Source organism: Gouania willdenowi, chromosome 9, assembly GCF_900634775.1.
Source record: "Gouania willdenowi chromosome 9, fGouWil2.1, whole genome shotgun sequence".
Lineage (NCBI taxonomy): Eukaryota > Metazoa > Chordata > Actinopteri > Blenniiformes > Gobiesocidae > Gouania > Gouania willdenowi.
Window position 1 is genome coordinate 17,636,009 of NC_041052.1, and position 24,257 is coordinate 17,660,265.

Consider the following 24,257-nt stretch of genomic DNA (forward strand, 5'->3'; position numbering starts at 1 on the left):
AAACTTGGGGACATTAATGATGAAATTGCTTGTTTTCTCGCCTAAAATCTGCAGCCCACTTAAGGTCAAACTACTTTGTATTTGGCCCTTGAACCAAAATGAATTTGACAGCCCTGCTCTACGTGATAAGTGACCTTTGGAAGTTAATTTAGCGTCCTAAAGCCTGGTAGTCAACGTGACGCACAGGTTGGCCCTCTGTAGTTCTGTGTTGAGGGAACGCATCGCTATGCTATTGGTTGCCATGCCGCTGGGGGGTTGTGGCTGCGTGTGGTTTCAGAGGAGCAGTAAAACAATGTTTCACAGAAAACAATGTTTTAAGCATCACAAACTCTCATTTATTTCTGGATTATTACTGACCTACTGTACCAAACCATGTGTGTTTTGTTGGACACAAACATTAAAACAACGGTATCAAAACATTCAATATAAACATATGCAACATATAAACAAAGTATAAAAGTGTATCGACCGACCCGGTCAACAGTCACGGCGGGGCCGAGGGGCCCCCGACCCCGCCGTGGAGTGGAGAGATAGCAGCGAGGTAACCTGGTTCACGGCCCCAGGAATCGAGGAGTGGGAGCGGGACAGCGCTGTAAAACTCGCTTTACACATAACGTCATGTCTGCTCCTCTGGCAGCCTCCACAGCATGTTGGTCATTGTTTACTGTTAATTAAACACACACAAACACAGGCAGTAGTAGTGATGACAACAGTAAACACACACCTTTGATTGACCGCGTTTGGCGGTGCTTCACGTGCTGCAGCCATGAAAGGAAAAATAAAACTCTGACACTTTCTGTCCGTCTCTGTTCTCTTTTTGACTCAATCCACTGTAAAAACAACTCTCGCATCGCTTCGCAAAAAGTTGAAACATGGCGGTGTTGACTGGAAAAGGCGGTGACCGGGGCTGAGGTTTGGAGCGGGCCAATCACAGCGCTTATGTTCTAGTCAGGATTTTTTGGGAGGAGCACATCACACATTCTACGTCTACGTAGAAACGCTACGTACGTCTAAAGCATTGATTTTACGCAGAACCCTATATCAGGCTTTAGCATCTGTGTATCTGTAATTGTCTGCGTGTAAGCTCTTTCTAATAGGAGTGATTTACTACTTTAGCAGGTGTATTACACTCTTTACGCATGTTTTTCTACCTATTTCCTTTACAGAACCTAAACCAGAATCCTCGCACGTTGCTGCCCAAGTTTTACGGCCTGTACTGCATTCAGTCTGGAGGCATCAACATACGACTGGTGGTGATGAACAATGTGCTGCCTCGCTCAGTCAAAATGCACTACAAGTACGATCTGAAGGGATCCACCTACAAGAGACGAGCATCCAGGAAGGAGAGAGAAAAGGCGTCTCCCACGTACAAAGATCTGGACTTCCAGGACATGCATGAGGAGGGCTTTTACTTTGACACAGAGACGTACAATAACCTGATGAAGACGCTGCAGAGAGACTGTCGGGTAGGTGTTATATATTAACAGAGGTGAAAGTAACAGATTACACGTTATTGTAATTGAGTTTCTTTTATGGGTACTTGTACTTTTTGGAGTATGTTTCTAAATCAGTGATTTTACTTGTACTTGAGTAGTACACTTAAGAGGTTGTTACATTCCTACACCCAACCGCTAGTGAGTAAATTATAATTTTTTTGTTTTAAAATGATCAACGGACGTTGCAAAACTACAAAAAATGAAAAGACCAGAGACGGCAGTCAACTGCATCACATCATAGCCGACCAAACACATTTAACGTAACGTATTTTCTCTGTTTCAGAATTCATAAATTTAACTGGATTTAGAGCCTGGAAAATTAAAAAAAAAAATATATAGTTTTTTTTATTGAATTATCTGTGTTATTTTATTTAGACAAATATTTTGACAAAGCTTTTATTTTATACAGATGCCTTTGTGGAACATGCATTAATTTGGTCTGTTCCTTTTTTAAGTTTATACCTGAGATGTTTACTGTATGTAAGGGAACCGTGGCAAGATTTATTACCAACAATAAACGCGGGGGGTGAAAATAACTACTAACTTTTACTTTGAGTGCTATTGAATTGAGCTACTTTTCACTTGCACTTGAATATTTTATGTATGACTTACTTGTACTTGAGTACAATTTCAATCAAGTAACAGTACTTCTACTTGAGTAGGAAATATCAGTACTCTTTACACCTCTGTTTATTAATTCTATTGCCAAATTAGATCCCTTGTTATTAGATATACCCATTAAAGTAAAAGCACAAAATGAAATGATGTCATTGACCTTGCATGCTTGTAGCCAAATATGGAAATGCCTACACATTTCCTCCTGTGTGGTGGATACATCTTGTACCAGCTGAGGATCGCGTGTGTGGAGCAGTGATGGAACAACATGTCTTGTAAAAAGACTTATTGCATGTTTTTGAGAAGTGTATCCACTGCGTTCGCTGCTCTTTACTTTACGCCTACATTTCAGGACATGACAGCTCTCCAAACACTGAATGTGATTACAACGCGGTCCTGGTAGCGTGAGCGACGCAGAGATCGGTCCAAAGATAGACCTTCTAACCAGAGGCTTGCATTCCTGTCTAATTCAGTGTCGAGGATGGTGAATTGTCTGCTAGAGGACGGTTTTAGGTGTGTTTCAGCTTTTGAAGCATTCAATAACATACACCCAAATAATATTTTAATGTGGTGAAATCATTTAGGTATGAATAGATGGTCATTTTTTTAATTTATACTGTAAGCCTCAGAGATTGGTGAATCTAGGGTAAAATAAAAGGCGGAATCTTAACTTAGCTTTGAGATGCTCTTCACGCATGTTTGCTGCTTTGTTTACACCCTATTTGTGAAATTTACTCCACCTTTGACCCAGTAATAGTTACTGGAAGTCAATCACGTATGTTTCATTTTTTTATCGGTGCATTCGGCAAGTTTGAGCAAAGTGACTGTCTAGAATGCTAAAATGACAATTCAGCTAAAACCTTAACCCCGGTTAATAACAGTTTAAGCTGAAACATTTATATTTACACTCACTTCATAGTGATTATTGTCACATGAGAGAGAGTTGAGGGAAATGAAGAGTGTGTTGCTGTAGTTTTTTTTTTTGGGTTTGGACTATTATGGGCCATAATTTATGGCATATTAGTCAAGTCTTTTGCCAACTGTCCTCTCTGAAAGACATCATTTTAACCCGACACAAACACTAAACTGCCATGGCACATTTTGCTTTTGTGGTCAATCCTGTGTTACTAGAATGTTGATAAATTCCAAGAACGGAAAGCACTCTTCCAGGAAGAACAGGTGGGAACAACAAGAACTTTCCCACTTTAGAAGCACCAGTCTAAATTACAACTCTTCAACAAACCTGAGTCATATGATGTTAGATTTGGTCATAAATCTGAAGAAACGTGCTGTGGCTCTGGCCTCTCTCATCATCATTAACAGTCATGCTGACATCACCAGTGGTTTTTTTTTCTTTTTCTTTTCGTGTTTTCATAAGCAAACTGCAGCCCGAATGACCCACACCGCCCCCCAACCCAACCCCGAGGTGACTTTGTGCGTTCTTAATGTTTAACCTTGCCACAAACACACATGCATAGTCGCACACAACTCAAAATGTTGTGTATTTTTGTATTTTTCTGAGGTTGTAGTCCAAATAAACTTCGGAGTATGTTGAAATCAACTGTTGTTACATAGGTTTACAACAATCTATCCATGATCACAGCGCCATACGCATAGATAAATAAATGCAGAGAGTAATGTAAATAAAAACCAAAAACAAAAAAGCAAAGAGCCATACAGAGATGTTCCTAGCCTTATTGCTACCACAGTAACACTGTTGACTGTTATGTCTTATTTTAGCTGTGATGAGATATTTTTTAATCTATTTCTAACAAAAGTAATGAGTACACGGTAATTGATTTCTATTCATGTGCGGTCCTTATGTGCGTTGAATAGTGTGTTAGTGAGACTATCTTGCAGCAGCTCCGTGAGACTCTGCTCTGTGTCGTTTGTTATTGTCACAGCTTCCTGCGCTCACCTCCTAAGCGGGAAGCAAAATGCCCTCTAAGCAGAATGTCTCTCCGTTTCCATGATTAAGCAGCTAACCCCGTCACCCCACACGAGAGAGAGGCTGCAGAGCAAAAACACAGAAGAACGGCCGGCTGCAGCCGAGCAGCGGGGGGCGATGGAGGAAATAGTGGGGATTGTTGTCCACAGATGCTGGGATTATGTTCATGTGCGGAATGTGGAGGATGTCTGTCAGGGTGATGAGTTGAACTGATGTGTGTGAGATACTTCTGATGCACGGGGTCTCCAGCTCCTTTCGCTTTCCTTAAATGCCAAAACATGTGCCATCAATATTTCATGTTAAGGTTCACTGTACACACACACACACACACACACACACACACACACACACACACACACACACACACACACACAGAAAGAGACAGAGGTGCACAGAGAGTCCGTACCAGTGTGATGCTGTCTGTGTGTGAGGGACTTCTCCTTTGTGACAGCGACTGTGCGTCAGTGACACAAACATGACGATGACGACAGTGATTCTGTCCCTGATGTCACTAATCCTTTGTTGGCACCTTCAGTTTGACTGTGGAGACGTTTGAGAGGATGACGGTGGCCTTGTGTTGGTTTATTACCGTGGAAAAACAAGTTGGATTCAGTGAAAATAGTGAATAAAAAATGGAAAGTTGTGAATGGTAGCAGTACTATGTAGTGCATCATAAACCTTTTACTAAATAATGACACCTTTGGAGCTATGTTGGCATTTTTAGGTTAGGGATCTAGTGGGTTAGTTAGGGTTACAATTAAATTATGATGACAGTGACCAACATTTTGTTTTTAAATTACAATTAAACGAGAATAAAAAAATTTTTATCCTCAAAGTCAATTATAATTATGTTCTCAATTATTAAAGTTCAATTACAATTAAACACAATTACTGAGCCTGAAATAAATAACCTAATAAAAGTTAACTGTCCTCTTGAGTTAGCTTTATGTTAGCATCTCTTATGATAATGGGTGCTAAATCAGCTGTAAAATCTATCATCTCATTTCTGTCCTATCTATTGGTTGCCTTGTTAGGCTTCTTAATCAATGAAAATACATGTATTAATATTTTTTATATGGTAAAATGTGGGAAAGCTTTGATGTGAATCATATTTTCATAATTGTTAACTACGTATGTGTAGAACTGTACATAGAACTGTAACTTTGTTTCCCAGTTTTGCTTTAAATTATAATTGGCATTTTTTTCAATAGATTTTTATGGCAATTACAATTATAGTCAATTATCTGAACTCAATTACAATTTAATTACAAGTACGACAGCAACAGATTTTTTAAATTACAATTATAATTACGCCATAATTGTAATTAATGATCAATTACGCAATTACAATTATAACTGACTAGGGGTTACGGTAACGAACAACACTTAATGACAGCCTTTAGGACACCCTATTCATGCTAATGACAGGTTTCATGTCATAATAATGACAGCCTTATGTAAAAAAAAACTCCAAGTAAAGATTTACCAAACACATACTATGTGTTCCTTATCAGAGTCATAGTCACTTACTGAGAGTTTTAGTCTTTGCACTGTCATCAAAGGTCATCTCCATGGAGATCCCAGGATTTCTGAACAGAACATACCCAAAAGCTTTGATTGTTTTTCTTCCCACAGTTTATCTCAATATGGACGCAATGTTGCTCGCGCACAACGATGCCTTTCATTGCAAGAAAATTCCACTAATAATACCAAACCTTCCTCTTTTATTACTACCAAGTTCAGTTTTAATACTTCATCACTGACCATTGTGGATTCTCAATACCCATCATCCAATTCCTCACACTTGATTAGTGTTGTTTCACCATCTCCTCCCGAATAAATAGAGATCATCCTTGGTTTTCACTTTTCCTCTCAGGTAATCTTATGGCTTATTGGTGGATCGACAGCTAATTCTTTCCCCATTGTTGTAACCACGTGTCAGCAAAAACAGCGTCTTAATAAGCCTCCACGTGACAGGATTATAGGCCTTCTAGTTGGAGCAGCTTGTTCTCAAAAAACCTTTGTTCATCACACAAACATATTTTCGTTTACTTTGTACTGGAGATGGAATATGTGTGCAGTCAGTTTTTGTGTCGATCAGACAAGAAAGCAGACGTTTGAATTGGTGTCGCTGTATATTGGGGCTTGTGAGCCCCCCGTGTGGAGCACTGTGGGATTGTGGGTTGGGTGGATGGAGAAGCACTTTAAGGTAGAATTCTGAGAAACCTTAGAGGTTTATGTAGGATCAATGAATGTTGTGACAAAGATCTGTACCTCCAGGAGTGTTAGTCCAGGGTTAGTCTTTCCTTTTCACTGCTGGAAACCCTGTGTTAGAAAAGCAGAGATCAGGCTTTTGAAGGATGAACACTGTGTTCCTGTTATTGTGGACAAGACATTTTGATTTTACGGCTTCGGAGAAAACTTTTGCAGAAAACATGTGAAAATGTTGGCGTTTCCTTCTTGTTGTGACTGTTTGATTGTTTGCAGGGAAAGCTGAGGCCAGCACGCTTAGTCATGGTTTTCTGCAGGCAGCGTGGTTTGCAGGGCTCCATTCAAATCGCCTGTCGTTTCAATAGACTGGGGGAGGGAGTGAGGGGATGCAAATAGTTGATATGGAAAAGGCAAAGCGCGGACAAAAGATCCAGTGTTTTGTTTGGGTCAGTGGTTCAGTCTGCTCGTGTATTTGCATGTGTGCGTGTGTGTGTGTGTGTGTGTGTGAATGAGGTTATTTATAAATGCATCTGTGGATACTGATGATGTAGAACTGCACTCTGGCTCAGCATGTTGGTGCAGTGCTAGTTTAAAGCAGAACTTAGTAACTTTTTCCCCCAAATACATCCTTGTCGTAGTCCCTGTGAGGGTAACACAAGTGTTTATGGGGTGATTGGGGGGTCTTTCATCCCCCCCTGCTGTCTCTGGCCAGAAAACTTGCAACTTTCCTGCCTCCGACTCGTTGGCAAGAGGTACTGTGCTGAACAGCTGCTGTTACTTATATTAAAGACACGCTGAATGTTTAGAAATAAACGATTTCAATTCATTATTAAATGCATTGTTGATATTTATCATTTCAGTTATATTTTCCTCAGTGACATCCCATTGGTAGAGAATTCATTGAGTGTCGAGTAAAAGTTCAAAACTGGAAGATTATTTCCTGTTCAAAAGTAAGTCATAGGACTTTCACATTACGTCAGTAAAGACGAGTCTGGTGACCTTGTATCTGCGTCCTTTCTGTCATTCTGCTTTAGAAAGCTTTTCTCAGCAACATGAATATATGAGTTTCTGGGAAACTGTTTCCTCAGTAGAGTCAATGTGTAACAATACTTGGCTAACTGTGTTTGTTCATCATATAACCTTGAGTCTTGAGAACTGAAGGCAGCTCCAGTCATCAAAACAAACATGACATTTACTTAAAAAATATGATTTCCACAAAGAAATCAGCATTTTGATATTCTTAAAAATATTATAAAAATAAAGTTGCTCTGGGATGAGGTTTTCCTTGTGGTTTTTGTTGAGGTAGATGTTTTACACTTCAAATGGGAAAAATCTCAACATACATGTCTCCTCTAGGTGTTGGAGAGCTTTAAGATCATGGACTACAGTCTCCTTCTGGGAGTTCACGTCCTGGACCAGAGCCAGAGGGAAGGGGGAGAGCAGGGCCTAGCCGGGGGGGACGGGAGGAGACCCGCGGGTCAAAGGGTGCTTTACTCCACCGCCATGGAGTCCATCCAAGGAGACGGCAAGGCTGCAGAAACCCTCAGCACGGACGACACGTGAGTTGGCTCGGCTGGAGGGGAAAAGGCACAAACGCACAATCTTGACACATGCACACTAATTATGCACACACATTTGGCCAAATACATTTTGCCTTTATGAGAAAAAAAAAGTGTGGATTAATGAGACGTACACACTGTTATACAAGCAGACTCATACCTCCGTGTACACACCGCAAGGCTCCTGCATTACCATAGCTACACAAACACAGACATGTTCTTTCTCTTTACACTTTAATGTAAATACTGTAAGTGCCTCTTGTGCAAACACTTTTAAATGTGCAGAGGCTTTCCCCCCCCGTGAACTGTGTTTGGGAGGAACAGTAGCTGTTGTCTGACTGCTGACAAGTTTTAATTTTGTTTTAGGATGGGTGGCATTCCTGCCAAAACACATAAAGAAGAAAAGCTGCTCATCTTCCTGGGCATCATAGACATTCTGCAGTCATACAGGTGCCAGAGTTCATTTTTGAAATTCATCATCAGGAATGAAGCTTTAGTTTATTTCAAAGCAGATATTTAGAGGCTCTGAATAGCACTATCACATTGCCATAGTGGAATGTCAAGGCCTTAGTGTATAAAGTGACTGTCAGTAGTTTGTAAACTGCTCCTCATCAGTAAGTCTCAGTAATGATCACAAAAGGTAATATTTAAAGCTGCTGGGTATTTTTTTTTTAATAACATAAAGACATAGTGTTGCCCTCATAGATCAATACATCTGAGATCATGTGCTGGAAAAAAGTTGTAAAAGGCTGTCGAAGTTCAACACTACCTGTGCAATCTTTTTACGACAGCAACGCATGTTTTTTTATTGCATAATTGTGACCGTCACCAGCCCTCCCTAAGGAAGGGTAAGAAACACTTTATTAAAGGGAGGATTTACTGTAAAAAGAGAGTTTTTTTGCGAGGAAAACATAAGAAATCACAGTAAGAATGAACTGTCTCTGGGACTCCACATCCCACAATGCAATCCGCAAAACTTTTCCAACAATGTCAATAAGTGCGTGTTTCGAGTAAACTTTAGAGCGGCAATTTCAAACTTTGACATCTTTTCATTTATTCTTTGATCTATGAGCCGTACACTACATGTCTTTATCTGATAATTAATTAAAAAAAAATGGGTCCAGCAGCTTTAAGAACAAATGAATAAACAAATGGGAGAATCTGTGGCTTTGAAAATACACTTAATAGAATTGGGATAATAGACACTGATCATATAACAGTCCAACCCAGACGGAAAAACTGCAGATCCCTCCAATTGTTACGCCACCTAAAGTGAAACATTCTATTGAGACTAAACTTCATTTTGCTACAGTAAGGAGATTAGAAAGCATCTCTGGGTAAATCATGCATGAAAGAGAAGTGACATGTGACAAGGCCTTTTCTTGTTGTGTTTCCTGCAGGTTCATTAAAAAGCTGGAGCACTCTTGGAAAGCCCTGGTGTACGATGGTGTAAGTCGACCGCCTGCTCAAACCTGCTGCTTTTATGAATGAGTCCTTTTGTTTCTTACATCCTCTCAAGTCTGCCAATGTCCGGCTGATAAAAGGTCCTTTTTTTCTGTTTTTTTTTTTTCCCTTGTCTGTTTTCAGGACTCTGTCTCAGTCCACCGGCCTGGATTTTACGCAAGCCGCTTCCTCAAGTTCATGAGCACACAGGTCTTCAGGAAGACTCACCGTAAGTCACATGATGGGGAGGGAAGGAAATTCTGGTCTGGGTTCAGAACCTATTCAGTGGGCAGGTTCTTGTTTGTTTTGGATTTATGTTAAAATGCTCACGGGACCTGTAGAAAGTTAGCGCCACAAACAAATGCACTCGAATCAAAAACAGAGAACTGAAAAGTTATCTGTGCAAACTGGAAGTATGTGCATATTTTAATCCTAGACTGAGGGACTGAACCTCTTGTGTCCTTGTGTACAGTGTGCCCCCCACTGTTGTGGGTGTGGCTGTAGGTAAAGCCAGGAACTACAAAGTTATGTTGTGCAACCCTGACTAGTAACTGAATCCAAGATGACGCCATCTGCCGAAGATCTAGTAAAATTTGATCACGGTGGACGTGGACCCTACCCCCGTTCCTGGCGAGGCTCCGGGCTCACCCGGTTCCTCCTCCGTGGCGAAACCGCTTCCGTCGCCAAGGAAAACGCAGTGGTCGGCTGGTGAGGCTGAACCCTCCTGTCGCTCTTTCCTACGCCTTCTTGGACTGAATTTGGAGCCGTTCCAAGTTTCCCTATTTCCCGGTGCGCACCAGACCCTGTCGACTCCTGGCAGATACCTGTTGTCGGCCCGGAAGATGTCTTTCAGCCTTGCTGCCCCTGCTCTCCTCATCCTTGCTGGCGCGAGGTGAATCACCGTAACTTGTGTCCTCTCTATCTGGCTCCCTGGACAACTGATGTATCGGCCCTTCTGGTTCCTGCCAGGCTTGGACTGGTGAATGTTAGATTGCTTAGACTTTTATCTTAAAGAATTGGATTTTCTCTGTGTGACTGAGACGTGGCTGAGTGTTGGTGAGTCCAGCTCGTTCACTGAACTTGTACCCCATGATTGCTGCTTTCAACTCGCCGCGGACGTCGGATCATGGAGGAGGAATAGCAACTATCTGTAAAAGTGATTATAAATTTAAGCAGCTATTACTGACATCCCCTTTCTTCAGCTTAGAATTGAGCTTTTTTGTGCCGGGTCGCTCTCATACAGTGCTGTATGCTGTGGTCTATCGACCTCCCACGTACAATAAGGATTTTTTGAATGACTTTTCTGACTTCTTGGCTGAAATCATGCCTAAATATGACCGTGTTCTTATTGTTGGAGACTTTAATGTGCATGTGTGTTGTCCTGATAAGCCAATTGTGAAGGATGTCTTGAACCTCATTGATTCTTTTAATCTTGTGCAGTCTGTGTCTGGCCCCACACAAGAACAAGGACACACACACGACCTTGTCTTATCTTATGGTTTGCCCGATTTTAACCTTGAGATTTGTGATGCAGAGTTTTCTGATCATAGGCCTGTATTATTTGAGGCTGCTCTTGCCTGCAATACAGTTAAAACTCCTGCTGCTCCTCGGTGCTGTCGTATTATTAACCCTTCCACTGCTGTTCAGTTTTCTGCTACTTTTAATCAGAACTGTGTCACGCCTGAGTCTGTGTGTAATACGGAGGAGCTTAGCTCCCCTACTCCGCTGTCTTTGACCAGTTTGAGCCTGTGACTTTGTCTTCGTTACAGGAGGTTGTTAGACTGTTGAAATCCTCAGGTTCTCCAAATGAGGCTGTCCCTCCTCAACTATTTAAAGAGGTTTTACCCACTGTAGGACCATCTGTTATTGCAGTCTTGAATACCAGTCTGTCCTCAGGTGTTGTCCCTGAACTGTTAAAACATGCAGTGGTGCAACCTCTGATTAAAAACACTGGTCTGGAACCTGCAGTTTTTGCTAACTTCAGGCCAATCTCCAAACTGCCTTTCCTTTCAAAAACCCTGGAAAATATAGTTCACAGTCAATTAATTACCTTTCTGGAAAAGCTTAATAATTTAGAGGTTTTTCAATCCGGTTTTAAAACCCTGCACAGCACCGACTCAGCTCTTTTAAGAGGTTTTAATTCTATATTTTTGCTACAGACTCTGGTGACTGTGTTGTCCTTGTTCTTTTAGACTTAACTGACACTGTGGATCATGAGATTTTGATCTCTTGTTTGGAGCGTTGGGTGGGTATCAGGGCCATAGCACTGGATTGGTTCAGGTCGTACTTGGCTGATTTGTGTCCCACAGGGCTCAGTTCTAGTCCCTCTGCTTTTCTCTCTCGATTTGCTACCGCTTGGTTCAATACTTAGGAAACGGCATTTCTTTCCATTGTTATGCAGATGACGGTCAGATTTACGTACCTCTTAAAAAGAACAGCAAATTTGAGTGCCTTGAGGACACAAAAGCCTGGATATATCTTTTTAAATTTTAATGATAAAAAGATGGAAGTGATTGTTTTTGGTGGTACCACTGGGACTCCTCCTGTAGATCTGGGTTCTTTGGCCCAGTATACCAAGCAGTCCATCACAAACTTAGGGGTTAAAGTGGACCCTGAACTGAAAGCTGATATCCAGAGTTTCTGAGAAATCTATGTTTATGTATGATTCTTTTGAAATGCGAAAAAATACCTAACGAGTCTTTTACAATGGTCTACTGCCGGTGGTCATTCATATACATTAATGCATATTAGTGCCGCCTTTATCCTATAGACCCCTATACAAATGGAAAAAAGCGCCGACTTAGCTTAAATCTTTAAATGGTCTTGCCCCACCCTATCTCTCTGAGCTTCTACACCTTTACACGCCCACTTGCTCTCTCAGTTTAGCAGATCATCTGCTCCTGATGATGCCAAAAACCAAACGGAAGCTCAGAGCGGACCGTGCGTTTGCTGTTGCGGCTCCAAAACTGTTGAACGATCTGCCTCAGCACCTTAAACAGGCCTCTTCTCTGTCTGTTTTTAAGTCCCTTCTTAAGACCCATATCTTTTCCTTGGCCTTTGACACCTAGTAAGATGTTGATTTTATTTATTTTACTGCGAACCTTGACTCATGTGTCACGCCTCTTAATTTACTTTGTATTTCACGTTTTATGCCTTTTAATTTTATTTTGTATTTCAAATATAGTTTTATCTCATGTGAGCTGTGATGTATTTTATTTTCATCTGTACAGCACTTTGGTCAGCTGTAGTTGTTTTAAAGTGCTTAACAAATAAAGTTGGATTGGATTGGACTGAACCCTCTGTGGAAATGAGCACAGCTGAGGTAATATTTGTAGGATTAGCTGAACTGAGCAACAATGGGAAGCGGACGTGTAATTATCAGGTAATACCATAAGTGCTAATTGTAGTGGCAGTGAATTAAACTATAATTGTATGTGAACGGCTTGATTTAGGCTGAATAACAATTACTAATCCCTCTCTGTCCTCAGCTTCTTTAGACCGTTGTTATTTATCTCCTCATTCCACCTCACAGCACTTTGTTTTCACTCCTCAGTCATTCGATTCTCACCCTCAAAGAGGACCCGCACTTCCATTCCTGCTCTGAAGTCGTCCTCGCAGGAGATCCTTTCATCGCGGGTAGATGAGAGAAGTGAGGAGGACAAAAGTGGACGCCTGGTAGGAGCTCGCAGCCTGGCCGACCTGGATGTACAAGGTACGCAACTCAGTTATTCAGAGGAAGTTCTTTCTTTCGCATAAGTTCTTTTGTTTGCATAAAAATGTGAATCAGTTTAAACCAAGGTGACTGAAGGGGCATCGACTTGATTTCTGTGTTCCTCTAATACAGGGGTCACCAACACGGTGGCCACGGGCACCAGGTAGCCCGGATGTACCATGTGAGGTCTAGTCACCAATGAACTCCATCTAAAATCTGCTTTTACTTTCCAGGATTCAAACTCACAAAAATAAATACATTAGACAAATGTAATTAGTTTAGTTGAGTTAAATACTGCTGCACACGATAAAGGTTTAATATTAAATTACCCTCTTTAAATGTTTATTTTTACTCAAACATTGTGACAAATGTTTTTAAGTGTTGCAGATTTGGTGTATATGTATTAAATGCAAGGTAGATTTTCATAAGTTGACATAATTGGTACATTTTGCAAATGTTACATGTTATACAATCAGTTAAAAGTTGCTAGTAAAATAGGAAGGTGACAATTTTCTATGAAATGTAATGAAAATGAAACAGTTACATAAATTAGGAGAAATAAAGTGTTGCATGTTAAAATATAAACATTTTCTACCTTTTGAAGTTACCGCTATAGTCTTCCTTATTATCTCACCCTTAGTGACAGTGAAACCGTGAACATTTATTAATAACTTACTGTAGCCCTTTGGACTATACAGTACCTATGAAGTAGCTCACAGTTTTAGAAAGGTTGGTGACCCCTGCTCTAATAACTCTAAACCCCTACATTAGGTTAGAATAGAACCCTATTGATTGATTGAGGGATTGATGGTTAATCTGAGTTATTATACTTTAGAAATACGACTTGGAAAATTCAAACTCTTGATCCCATTATCCCAGTCATCTGTCATTGGTTTGACCTTCACACGCTGCTGCTGCTGCTGCTGCCTTTGCAACAAGGGTCCTATGAATAAGACAGTTATATATTTGTTTTTACACACACAAGAAGACATGTACTGTATGTTTGTGATTGTCTAGCTCAGGGGTCAAATACAGACCAGTTTAATCCTAAATGGGCTGCAGATTATAGGCAGTAAAACTGGCAATTTCATTATTCATGTGCCTTAGTTTACACTTTCACATTTAATAGTATTTAAAATATGTAAGGCACCTCCAATATCCAAGCAATAAGTAAAATATATCAGTCCCTGCAGGATCTTCACGTACATTTCTTGATTTTGTGACCAATTTTTTATTTAGTTTGGGAAAATCTTTGAGGAATAATTTGAGTAAAATAGAAGGAATTTATAAAAACTGAGAGTATTTACAACAATTTGAGGTTAAAAATGACTGTGATACAGGCATGTAAAAACTGTGAGCCTGGGAAAAAAAGCACAGTTTCATTCAATTTGTTTATTTGGAGTTACTGTGATATCTACAACTGAATTAGTTGGTGACTGACACAATCACTCATGTTTTCACTGTCATTTTTCCTTCTTCCTGTGGGCTGAATTGGGAGCTTGAAAGGGCCGGATTTGGCCCCTGGGCCTTTAGTCCTATGATAGATTTGCAGATCCCAGCTTGTGTGTAATGTTAGCTGTGGTTCCAGCAGAATGTGACCCTGTACACATCAGGATGAAGTGAGACTATACCTAAAATATACAAAGAGTGTCCAGTTTGACACCCGAGGAAGTGTTTTAGTTTCATGTGTCCCATTCAGTGTCTGTCTTTTGGGATTACGTTCTAATCTGTAATTACACCTCCAGTTTTTTTGTCTTCTTATTGCAGCTGTTGCTCCTCCAAACAGACACGTGCGTTCAGTCATAAACATGTTTTCGTCAGTAATGCTCTTGGGAGGAAGCTGTCACTGCCTGATTCACTGTTTGGCCTTGAAGGAAAAGAAAACAAGGTTACCTTTGTTTTCAGCCAATACTAGCGCATGTGTGCGTCCATCAGGAGTGTGTAAATACAAACACATCTATGCTCGTAGCCCCTGTGCCCTTTTCTAATCAGTGCGATAGCTGTGTGAGATGATCTGTGAGACGATGTGTGGGGAGTCTGACCTTTAGCTTTGATGTGACAATCGAGTGGACAGGAAACACAGGCGCGCAGATCAAGGGCTGACGTAACAAACACTAATGCAGCGTTTCCTGCTACACTCGAACACCCAAGAGCACGTACTGTATGCCACTTTGATATGAAGCATCTCTTTCTGTGATGCTGAGCTGTTTTTAGTTCTTCTGCCTGATGGCTGAGATAACAAACCTGTTCATTCCTTAGACCAGTGGTTCTTAAAGGTATAGAGGAGGATTTTCCCAAAGTTTAGAAAAGAAACGCCCTCTCCACTTTTTGAATAAATGCACATGCGCAACACTCTACCTGCTCCCCAGAGGGAACGCCTATTAAACGAGTGCGAGAGAGCGTGCACGAGCCCAGATTTCCTTGTGCACAGCTCTGTTTACAAGTTGGTGTCGGCATCACTCATGCAAGCCTACCTACCCGGTGAGAACGGCGAGCTTCAATAAATGGCTGAAACCATCGCTCATGAGACACATAAACACTTCTCAAAGGTGCGTTCACATGAAACGCGACTGTAGCGACTGCAGTCGCTTCAATTGCCCACGATAAGTCGCTAGAACATAGTGGTGCTTTTTGGTCACTTCATCACTTCATTGCTCCAGTGACGTGATGACCAGAGAACAGTGCGTGCGTGTGTGTGTGTGTGTGTCGCTGACAGGGGTTGATCACTTCTCTTCTGGCCATATTATAGACAGCGCCGCTTTTACGGTTAAAATGATCAACTTACGGGGATACTAAAGGATGAGATCACGCAGAATGTGGGCTTATTCAAGTTAACTGCTTTATATATGCCCCGATAAATTCAAGAGGTCCTGGCTGCAGACCTCTGCTGCAGCCGTCTCACTGTAGCGGGTGGGAGGGGCTGCTGCCTCGACTCTACAAACAGTGACGGCCGGGGGAGTTGTCGCTTGAAGTCGCCTAAAAAGTTTCAAATTTTTCAACTTTGAGTGACTAGGTTGAGCTTGACTAGTCACGCAAATCACGCAAGTCACATCGTTTGAGGGGCGATAACTTGGATTGTGTCATTTATATTGATTTGAATGTAATCTAGTTGCTTCAGTCACTCCAGTTGAGTTCAGTGTGAACGCACCGTTAGTGCGCATGCACAGCAAGCAAAAACTAGCTGGGGAGGAGCACGTACGACGGCCTTACGTCAGAATGATTGACATTTAGGAGGAACAATAGTAGATGATCCACCTGGAATTGGAAGCCAAAATAACATCCTCCACAATACCTTTAACCCTCCCAAAATAAAGGTTCCAGAGACCTGGGAACCCCACAGTACCCTGTGGAGACAGGGCCACCTATAAGATGGAATAAAGGGGAGAGCTTTTTGGGGCCCATCCATAAAGACAGCAAAAATATGGTCCATTGTTCTATGAATCTGTGATAACCAGGAAGTTTACTATTATTTGTGTCATAGTATATAGTTTTATATAAAAAAAATTCAGTTCGTGTGCGGCGTTAGCTTTAGCAGCTAACTCTGCATTTCCGCCTTAGAAAACAATGCCACATTTCCGCAAAAAATCTTTCAATTGATACTCCAACGGGAAAAATAATAACCTGTCAGTCAATCTCTGTCTGCACCGCCAACCATGGCGAGCTTATCCCTCTTGACCTTTGACCTCATGTGCAAGAGCGAGATTTCCGTGCGTTTGAAAAGGCTTATTCAAACACGTCATCTTCTCTCCTCAGCTGGGTTCGGGTCGTACCTGCGGCCTGATCTGGTTCCTGCAAACCCGTCCTTCTATGAGGGCTCCTCAGTGGGAACCATCTCCAGCTCCTCCATCTTTGTCAACGTGGACAACCAGACAGACGACAGGTGAATGAGCTCAGTCAAAAGAAGAATTGTTTTTTGTTTTTTTATCACCCACACGCCACATGAAACACAGCAGTTTGATCTGAAAAAGCAGATTTGGTTTCAGGGAAGTCTTAGTGGTGCTTTCTATTCAATGATTTACAGAAGCTGCCCCGAATCCAACTTAATGACCTTTATTGGTCACGTAATGCCTGGTTTTATAGGCATGCTTTGATTAGCTGTCATACACCTCGCCCTGCACTCAGTGTCAGGTTCAGTTCCCTTTCTGACGTTCCATTGTGCAACTTGTCCAGTCTTGCCCCGTTCCTTAGTCACCTGCTGCTGCCTGACATTGTTCCGTCATCTATTCTCATAAATATTTAACACATCCCGTGTTGGTGTTGTGATGCTGCACAGGAACAATGACAGAAGAAAAGAATAGGGCGAGCAGAGCAACAGAGAGCACAGATCAAACAGCAGCAGTGTCTGTTGTGACGAGTCACTGCATGTTTTCTTAATCAATAACTGGAGCTGCACTTGTCTCCATTTGACTTTCACTTTACTACAGCTCTGCCACAATGCTCCATGTCTTTGGAATTGGTCCAAAAGAAATACAGTTTTCCCTGCGGAAGTGACAGAATTCTGCTCTTTTGCTGCCCTCTAGCAGTTAAATCTGAACAGTGTTGTATGACAACTTTTCCAGAGAAAACTAACAAAAAATGAAAACTTAGAATTATCTGATGAAAACTAGACTGCAAACTTAGAAAAGATGACTTAAACAAGGACAAAATGAATTGTCATTCTTGTCAACTTATTAAAACGTGATGAAAATACATAAATTCATGCCAAAAAAATGTTTTGTTTCCCTTTTTGGACATTTTAAAGTGGGTTTATGTAAAAGGGCAGTCTAAAGTCCACTCTGTGTGGGAGGTTAAACCGATTAAACTGATGGCTGATTTCTGCTGTTGAAAGGAGAGGAATACCGACTTGATAACTAAAGCTAATTTGAAATACAAACAATACAAAGTGTTTATCAGAAGAGTAAAACTGAGATTATACTTACATTTTGTTTTACTGACTTAAAACCTGAAAAGCAGTGTTTTTCTGTTTCAAAATTTAGATATTAATGGTTAAATTTTGTTCTGTTCATGAGATATTTGGATAAATAAACAGGTGACTGACGATCGACTGGTGGGAGCAACAATAGATGTTAGATATTCTACAATTTGACACTTTTGCAAAAACAATTACACAGCTTTTTTGAGGGCAGTAAAAATATTTATTTTGCACGGTATTATACCGCTAGACACTAACGGCAGCCGTCAACACACACGGAAGTTAATCACAAGAAACGAGGAGCACCAGTATTCATTAATCATTACACCACCTCCGGTTCTTTTAGTCACATATCATGTGTGTACTTTTTGTAACGGCCATTTTTGTTTTGATTTATTTATGTATTAATAACTTTTATTTTATTTTTTTTATATATATTTACTTTGTCTGCACATGTTGTCGAAGGTCAACACTACAAGAAGTGCAATCATTTTAAGACAGCAATGCATATTTTGTTATTGCAATTAAATAAATGAATTTATTTTATTGCATAATTAGACCATCAACAACCCTCCCTAAGGAATGGTAAGAAACACTTTATTAAAGGGAGGATATAAAAAGAGAAGGCAGTGTTACACCTAGGTGAGGGGGAAGGGAACAGGGAAGAGGGAGTCAGGGTAGGAAATGGAAGAGGTGGGGAAGAGTTGACTGTTTTAAGGTGAGAGTGAAAGATGTTTTTATAGTTGTGCATATTGTGTTTCGTAATCAGTTCAGCCAGTCTGGTGACAAGTGTGTATTAATAGCTTTTCAATTCACCAGTTCATCAGTAATGTGGGTTCTCTCTGTGTTCTCTCTTAAATATCTAAATATCACACAAACTGAACATTTTTTGATAATTCTGTCAAGGTTTTAAGTCAATAAAACAAAATAACCACACCGTTTATTTGTTATTTTGATTTGGTTTTAAAATGGAATAACCAAAGAACGAATGACTTAACCTTTGACTCAAATAAACACAACCTACAACTCACACTGATATCATTTTTCCTTTTTCAGAGATGACGTGGCCTCTAGCTCCACGTTCACTCTGGAGGACAGCGCCATCTGTCTGACCTCAGAGCAGAGCACCATGGACGTAGATCTGAATCGCGATGACGGATCGGTTCTCGATGTCTACTTGGTGAATTTCTCATTTGTTTTCATGTCATCCCAGAGACCATTTGTTACTCACATTTTTGTATGTGAGGTGTTTTAGAATTTATATTTTTTTTTCTTAAACCTGACTTGAACATCTTAGAGCCAGATACCACAGCACATATTAAACTGATTTAGACTGAATGGTGAAAAATAGTATCAGTATTAAATAAGGGTGTAAGACAAAAATTGATTCAGCGATATTTTACAGCGCGATTATCATATCGATCCTAAAAATGTCCAAATCGATTTCTTTAATTATGTTTTTAAATGGAAGAAATTATTTAATTGTGCTAACATATGAATTGCACGTAAACGCCCGGTCACTAGGTGTCAGTGAACCACATCAGTCCTTGTTAAATAGGGCTGGGACGATACCCTTTTGTCCCGATTTGATTTTAATCCATACTCCTGGGTGTCGATTAAATTGAAATTGCGATTCTTCAGTGACGATTATCCAAATTTTTCCCTCATCCAAACACACAAGTTGATTGTAAACGTCTAGAAATATGTCACAGTTACAAAAAACAATGCACATCACATTCAGTCATTTAGTGATTATTTTATTATTTATTCAGTGATTTATTATTATTTAGACTAAAATAAATGACAAAATAAAACCTCCAGTCAGAAAGGAGGTAAACAACATGTACAAAACAACTCATTTGTACAGAGCTTTTGGGAAGGAGAGTCGATTATTAAAATCGGCACCCCAAAAAGGTGCAAGGAGGGAACGAAGCCCAAAGGGCTCGTACAAGAGCGCCGCCCCTTTCAATAAACCCAACAATTTTAAATAAAGGCTAATAAACAAACACTTTTAAGCTCATCAGACAAAATGAACAATTCATCTTTGATATTATGAGGAAAAATAATATATAAACATATATTACATAATATATTAATTGAAGATCAAAGAAGAAATACAAACTTCAGACCCATTAATTAATTAATTTTGCGTGCTGTTTAGGACAAGATTTGTTTATATTGCTAAAGATCATGAAGTTACATTTATTTATGTTAAGTGTTTATTTATTGAGCTGAAACCATTTAGAGATTGACGATAGTTCATCATTTGTATATTCTATCAAGTGATTAAAGTCATTGTGAGTTATAAGAGTAGTGTCATTAGCAAATAATATAGGAAGAAAATGTTTGCAAGATGTGGGTAGATCATTTATATATATTAGAAATAATAAAGGGCCCAAGTTTGATCCCTGAGGCACTCAGAATAACAGTGACAGATTGTTCTCCATTCAGTCATTTTTGAAACAGTTCAGGGTAGTATTCTCAACTCCATATCTATTTAATTTTGAAATCAGGATACTGTGATTTACGATATCAAATGCTTAACTGAGGGCTAGAAAAACTTTTTTTGGTCCATGGCTGTAGACATTACATTCATTAGCTGGAGTAATGCACATTCAGTTGAATGTTTTGTACTTGAATTACAGTTAGTTACTATTTACTTGTTTTGGCAACTTAAAAAAACAAAACTAAATAAATTGTATTTCATCCCATTTTGTACTTGTAAAGGTAAAATTTGGAATTATTGATATTGGGATATAACGTATTGTGACATTCAAATCATGAATCGCATCGTATCGTCAGATTCATGGTAAGACAAAAAACCTCAAAATTACTACGCTCACTGTGCTTTCGCATTGATGCCTCAGAGGCACCGTACGAAAATCCCTTAAAGTAGCTGCTGTGAAATCGCTGTTAAAAAAGAGAACACTGAATGCATCTATACTGGCTAACTATAGACCAATCAGCAACCTTCCTTTTATGACCAAGATCATTGAGAAGCTGGTCTTTAACCAACTGAGTCAAATCTTAACCTTCAACAAAATATTTGATACATTCCAGTCAGGATTTTGTTCACAGCACAGAAACTGTTCTTACCAAAGTGATCAATGACATAAGGTTGAACACTGATTCAGGAAAAGTATCTGTTCTCATTCTATTGAATCTAAGTGCTGCATTTGACACTGTATCATACAATTTTGTTGCACACATTGCAAACGTGGGTTGGACTAAATGGAAAAGTAATGCAATGATTAAGTCCTACTTGGAGGAGCGAAGTTATTTTGTAAGCATTGGAAACTTTGAATGTGACAGATTACCAATGTCCTGTGGGGTTCCTCAGGGCTCTGTTCTTTGACCCCTTCTGTTTATCCTATAGAACTATAAAGGTTGATTATCAGAACTACGCAGATGACACACGACTATATCTATCACTGAACCCAGATGACTATGGTCCCATTGAGGTGTTGTGTGACTGCTTAGAAAAAGTAAACTGCTGGATGAGTGAAAACTTCTTTCAACTAAATCATGACAAGATGGAAGTGATTGTCTTTGGTAACAAGGAAAAGAGGACTGCTGTCAGCAAGTATCTTGAGTCTCGATCTTTAAAAGCTAAAGACCAAGTCAAAAACCTGATTGACTCAGATCTTACATTCAGCAGTCAGATCAAATCTATCACAAAAACTGCTTCTACCACCTATAGAACATCTCCAGAGTGAAAGGTTTAATGACTCAGAAAGATCAGGAGAAACTGGTCCATCCTTTTATCTCCAGCAGACTGGACTATTGTAATGGTCTTCTGACAGGAATCCCCAAAAAGAGCATCAAACAGCTACAGCTGCTTCAGAACGCTGCACTCTTTTTCTCTACCGCATATGACTGAGAGGGAGATTTTAATCATGTTGTCTTTGACGTAATGTTTTTACAGCTGATTTCAATGTTCTTATTCGTTTTTCAGCTGTTGAATGTTTTCTGTTGCACATTTTCATCGCTATACAAATTAATTAGCAATGCCTAAATGCTGCATTCAGAAAGCCCCCACATGTACTGTATATTCTAACTGGGACCCTTTCTCTCCTCCCTGCAGTGAAAAGAGCAGCTTCATGTCCTCCTGCCAATCATCAGACAATCACTGGAGTGACCGGCTTGATGTTTGTCTACCTTCACGTTGCCACTCATTTTATTGCCAAAACAAAAAAAAAAGAAATCTCCAAGTGAGCAGACCCTGTAGTGCTTCAACATAAGGCTGGACTGAGGGTTTGTACATCACTACAGCACCATCCAGTTTTTCTATGTGTCCACACAACAGTGGGAGCTGTCACTGTGCGTCTGTTCATGTCGTACATTTTTGAAAAAAGGTGTGAAGGAAATTCCAAAGGTGTGAAAAGTCTGCTGCTGCATTTGTTGCCAATAGGATTAGTAATGTTTACAGTGAATTATGATGAAGAGCAACAAGGTAATATTAAATCATGCAGACGACACACATACAAAGACTGAAGTGACACAAGGATGGTCTGACATGAAGAGAGAGAGAGAAAAAAGAAAAAGAGCTGCTGGAAGGCAAATACAGACGTTACTGGACATAGCCCGGTGCTGCTCGTGATTCAAAGGCACTTTTTAAACATTTGGTCATGATTACTGTCGTCTTCTCCTCCTGACATAAGCACAGATTTGGAAATATGCACTTTTTACCGCACACTGCTCCACCTCTGCACACAGTGAGGAAATCTTTCCCGATGTGCGACTACTCGCTGTGTCACCACTGAAGTTGCCTTTCCTGAGGATTTCCTTTTAATATGATGCATCGTGTCCTCATTGAGTCGTGGTTGATACACTGAGAAACTGGTCCGAGATCTCCTCAACAAGAACATCTCCAACCACGGATGTTCTCCATCGTCACACAGAGAATAATTTATTTTGTAAATCTCAAACATTTGCTGAAAAGTTCCTGATTTGCTGAATGTAAAGAAAATGCATATTTATATAAAGATATATGAGACGCCTATAAATAAACTGCTACTGTTGTGATCGCCTTTCTTTTTTTTTTTTTTTTTTACCTCAGGTGATTGTTCTTGATTTGAGTGGTTGAGCTCCATCACACATTAATGCACAGTGTTTTTATTTTGGTCATTTGTATAACAAGAAGCCGTTCTTCTACACGTATAACACTAGAGGGCAGCGTTTAGTTTACTTTGTAAATACAGTTGGTTTTCTAACGCAGTTCCTCACATCCTGCATCATTTTGTATTAAATTTGAAAGTCATAATACATATAAATTACATATTTAAGAAAAGTAAATATGAAATCAATTTATATTAAAAATTACTTAAAATGACAATTTGCACAACAAATGTCATTTTTATTCTGAATTTAAAAAAATGCTTAATGACATGGACAATATGTTGTATAATGTGTTTGAGATGCACACATTTCAATTAGTTTTTAAATAAAGGACTGAAAAAAAGGACATTTTTATTCCAGAACATCATCTGGTAAACATGAGGTTTTATGTTAAATTTTAGGTAAAAGGGAAATGACATGATTTATGTTTCATTGCAGGTTCAAACCCTAAAAAAAAAAAAACTTTTTAGAAATGAAATATTTTTCTAAATAAATTTGGGTCAGATGCTGATGGAGGGTTCTGAAGGCAAATTGTTTGAAAACAACTGCTATAGAAAAAAAAACGTTTTGGTTTCAAACTTGAGTAAATAAAGAGGATTTTTTTTAAAATTTTACTTCATTTTTATCTGCTTAGGTTTTGTTCGTTTCGGCCGGGGAACAATCATCAAACCAGCCAGAGGAAAAGCAGTGTCACATTTACAGTACATTTTAAGGATCAAGGCCAACAATTTTTATTTTAAATAGTAAAGTTCAGCATATTCTATCAAAGGTCCACATGCTTGCCTCTTTGAAAACTGTTTGCAGCTACAATCTATTTCCAGAGGACAAATTTCCAAAATATATAATGCGTTGCATCACATAGATCCAACTTCCTTGGCTGAGGTGAAGACTTCTTGGGAACAAGACCTAAACATGAAAATATCTGATGATACCTGGGAGTTAAGTATCGGGCTCATACATTCAACATCCATCTGCATACGACATTGTTTGATACAGTTTAAGGTTTTTCACTGTTCCTATTTCACTAAGGCCAAGCTTTCTAGAATATACGGTACCTCTGATGATGCGTGTCCAAGATGCAAAGAGTCACCCGCCACCATGAGACATATGTTATGGTCCTGTGTGGCATTGGGTAGGTTTTGGGGTTCTATATTTGATGCTTTCTCACGTGTGTGGCAGAACGATTGATCCCAACCCGATTACCGCAGTGTTCGGTGTTGTCCCAAATGGACATGGATTGACC

At 39.8% G+C, this 24,257-nt stretch overlaps 1 protein-coding gene across 4 annotated transcripts in view; it reads left to right on the forward strand.

Moving 5' to 3' along the window:
* pip5k1bb (phosphatidylinositol-4-phosphate 5-kinase, type I, beta b) overlaps positions 1-22,914 on the forward strand; it is a 48,529-nt gene extending 25,615 nt beyond the window's left edge. For all 4 annotated transcript variants that reach the window (XM_028457427.1, XM_028457430.1, XM_028457428.1 and 1 more), the window contains exons 7-15: positions 1,167-1,466; positions 7,627-7,829; positions 8,196-8,279; positions 9,230-9,278; positions 9,417-9,501; positions 12,826-12,984; positions 16,738-16,864; positions 18,953-19,076; positions 21,981-22,914. In XM_028457427.1, the coding sequence (XP_028313228.1) occupies positions 1,167-1,466; positions 7,627-7,829; positions 8,196-8,279; positions 9,230-9,278; positions 9,417-9,501; positions 12,826-12,984; positions 16,738-16,864; positions 18,953-19,076; positions 21,981-21,983 (1,134 nt within the window). In that variant the 3' untranslated portion in view covers positions 21,984-22,914. The remainder of the gene's footprint in view (positions 1-1,166; positions 1,467-7,626; positions 7,830-8,195; positions 8,280-9,229; positions 9,279-9,416; positions 9,502-12,825; positions 12,985-16,737; positions 16,865-18,952; positions 19,077-21,980) is intronic.
* The last annotated feature ends 1,343 nt before the right edge of the window (positions 22,915-24,257 follow it).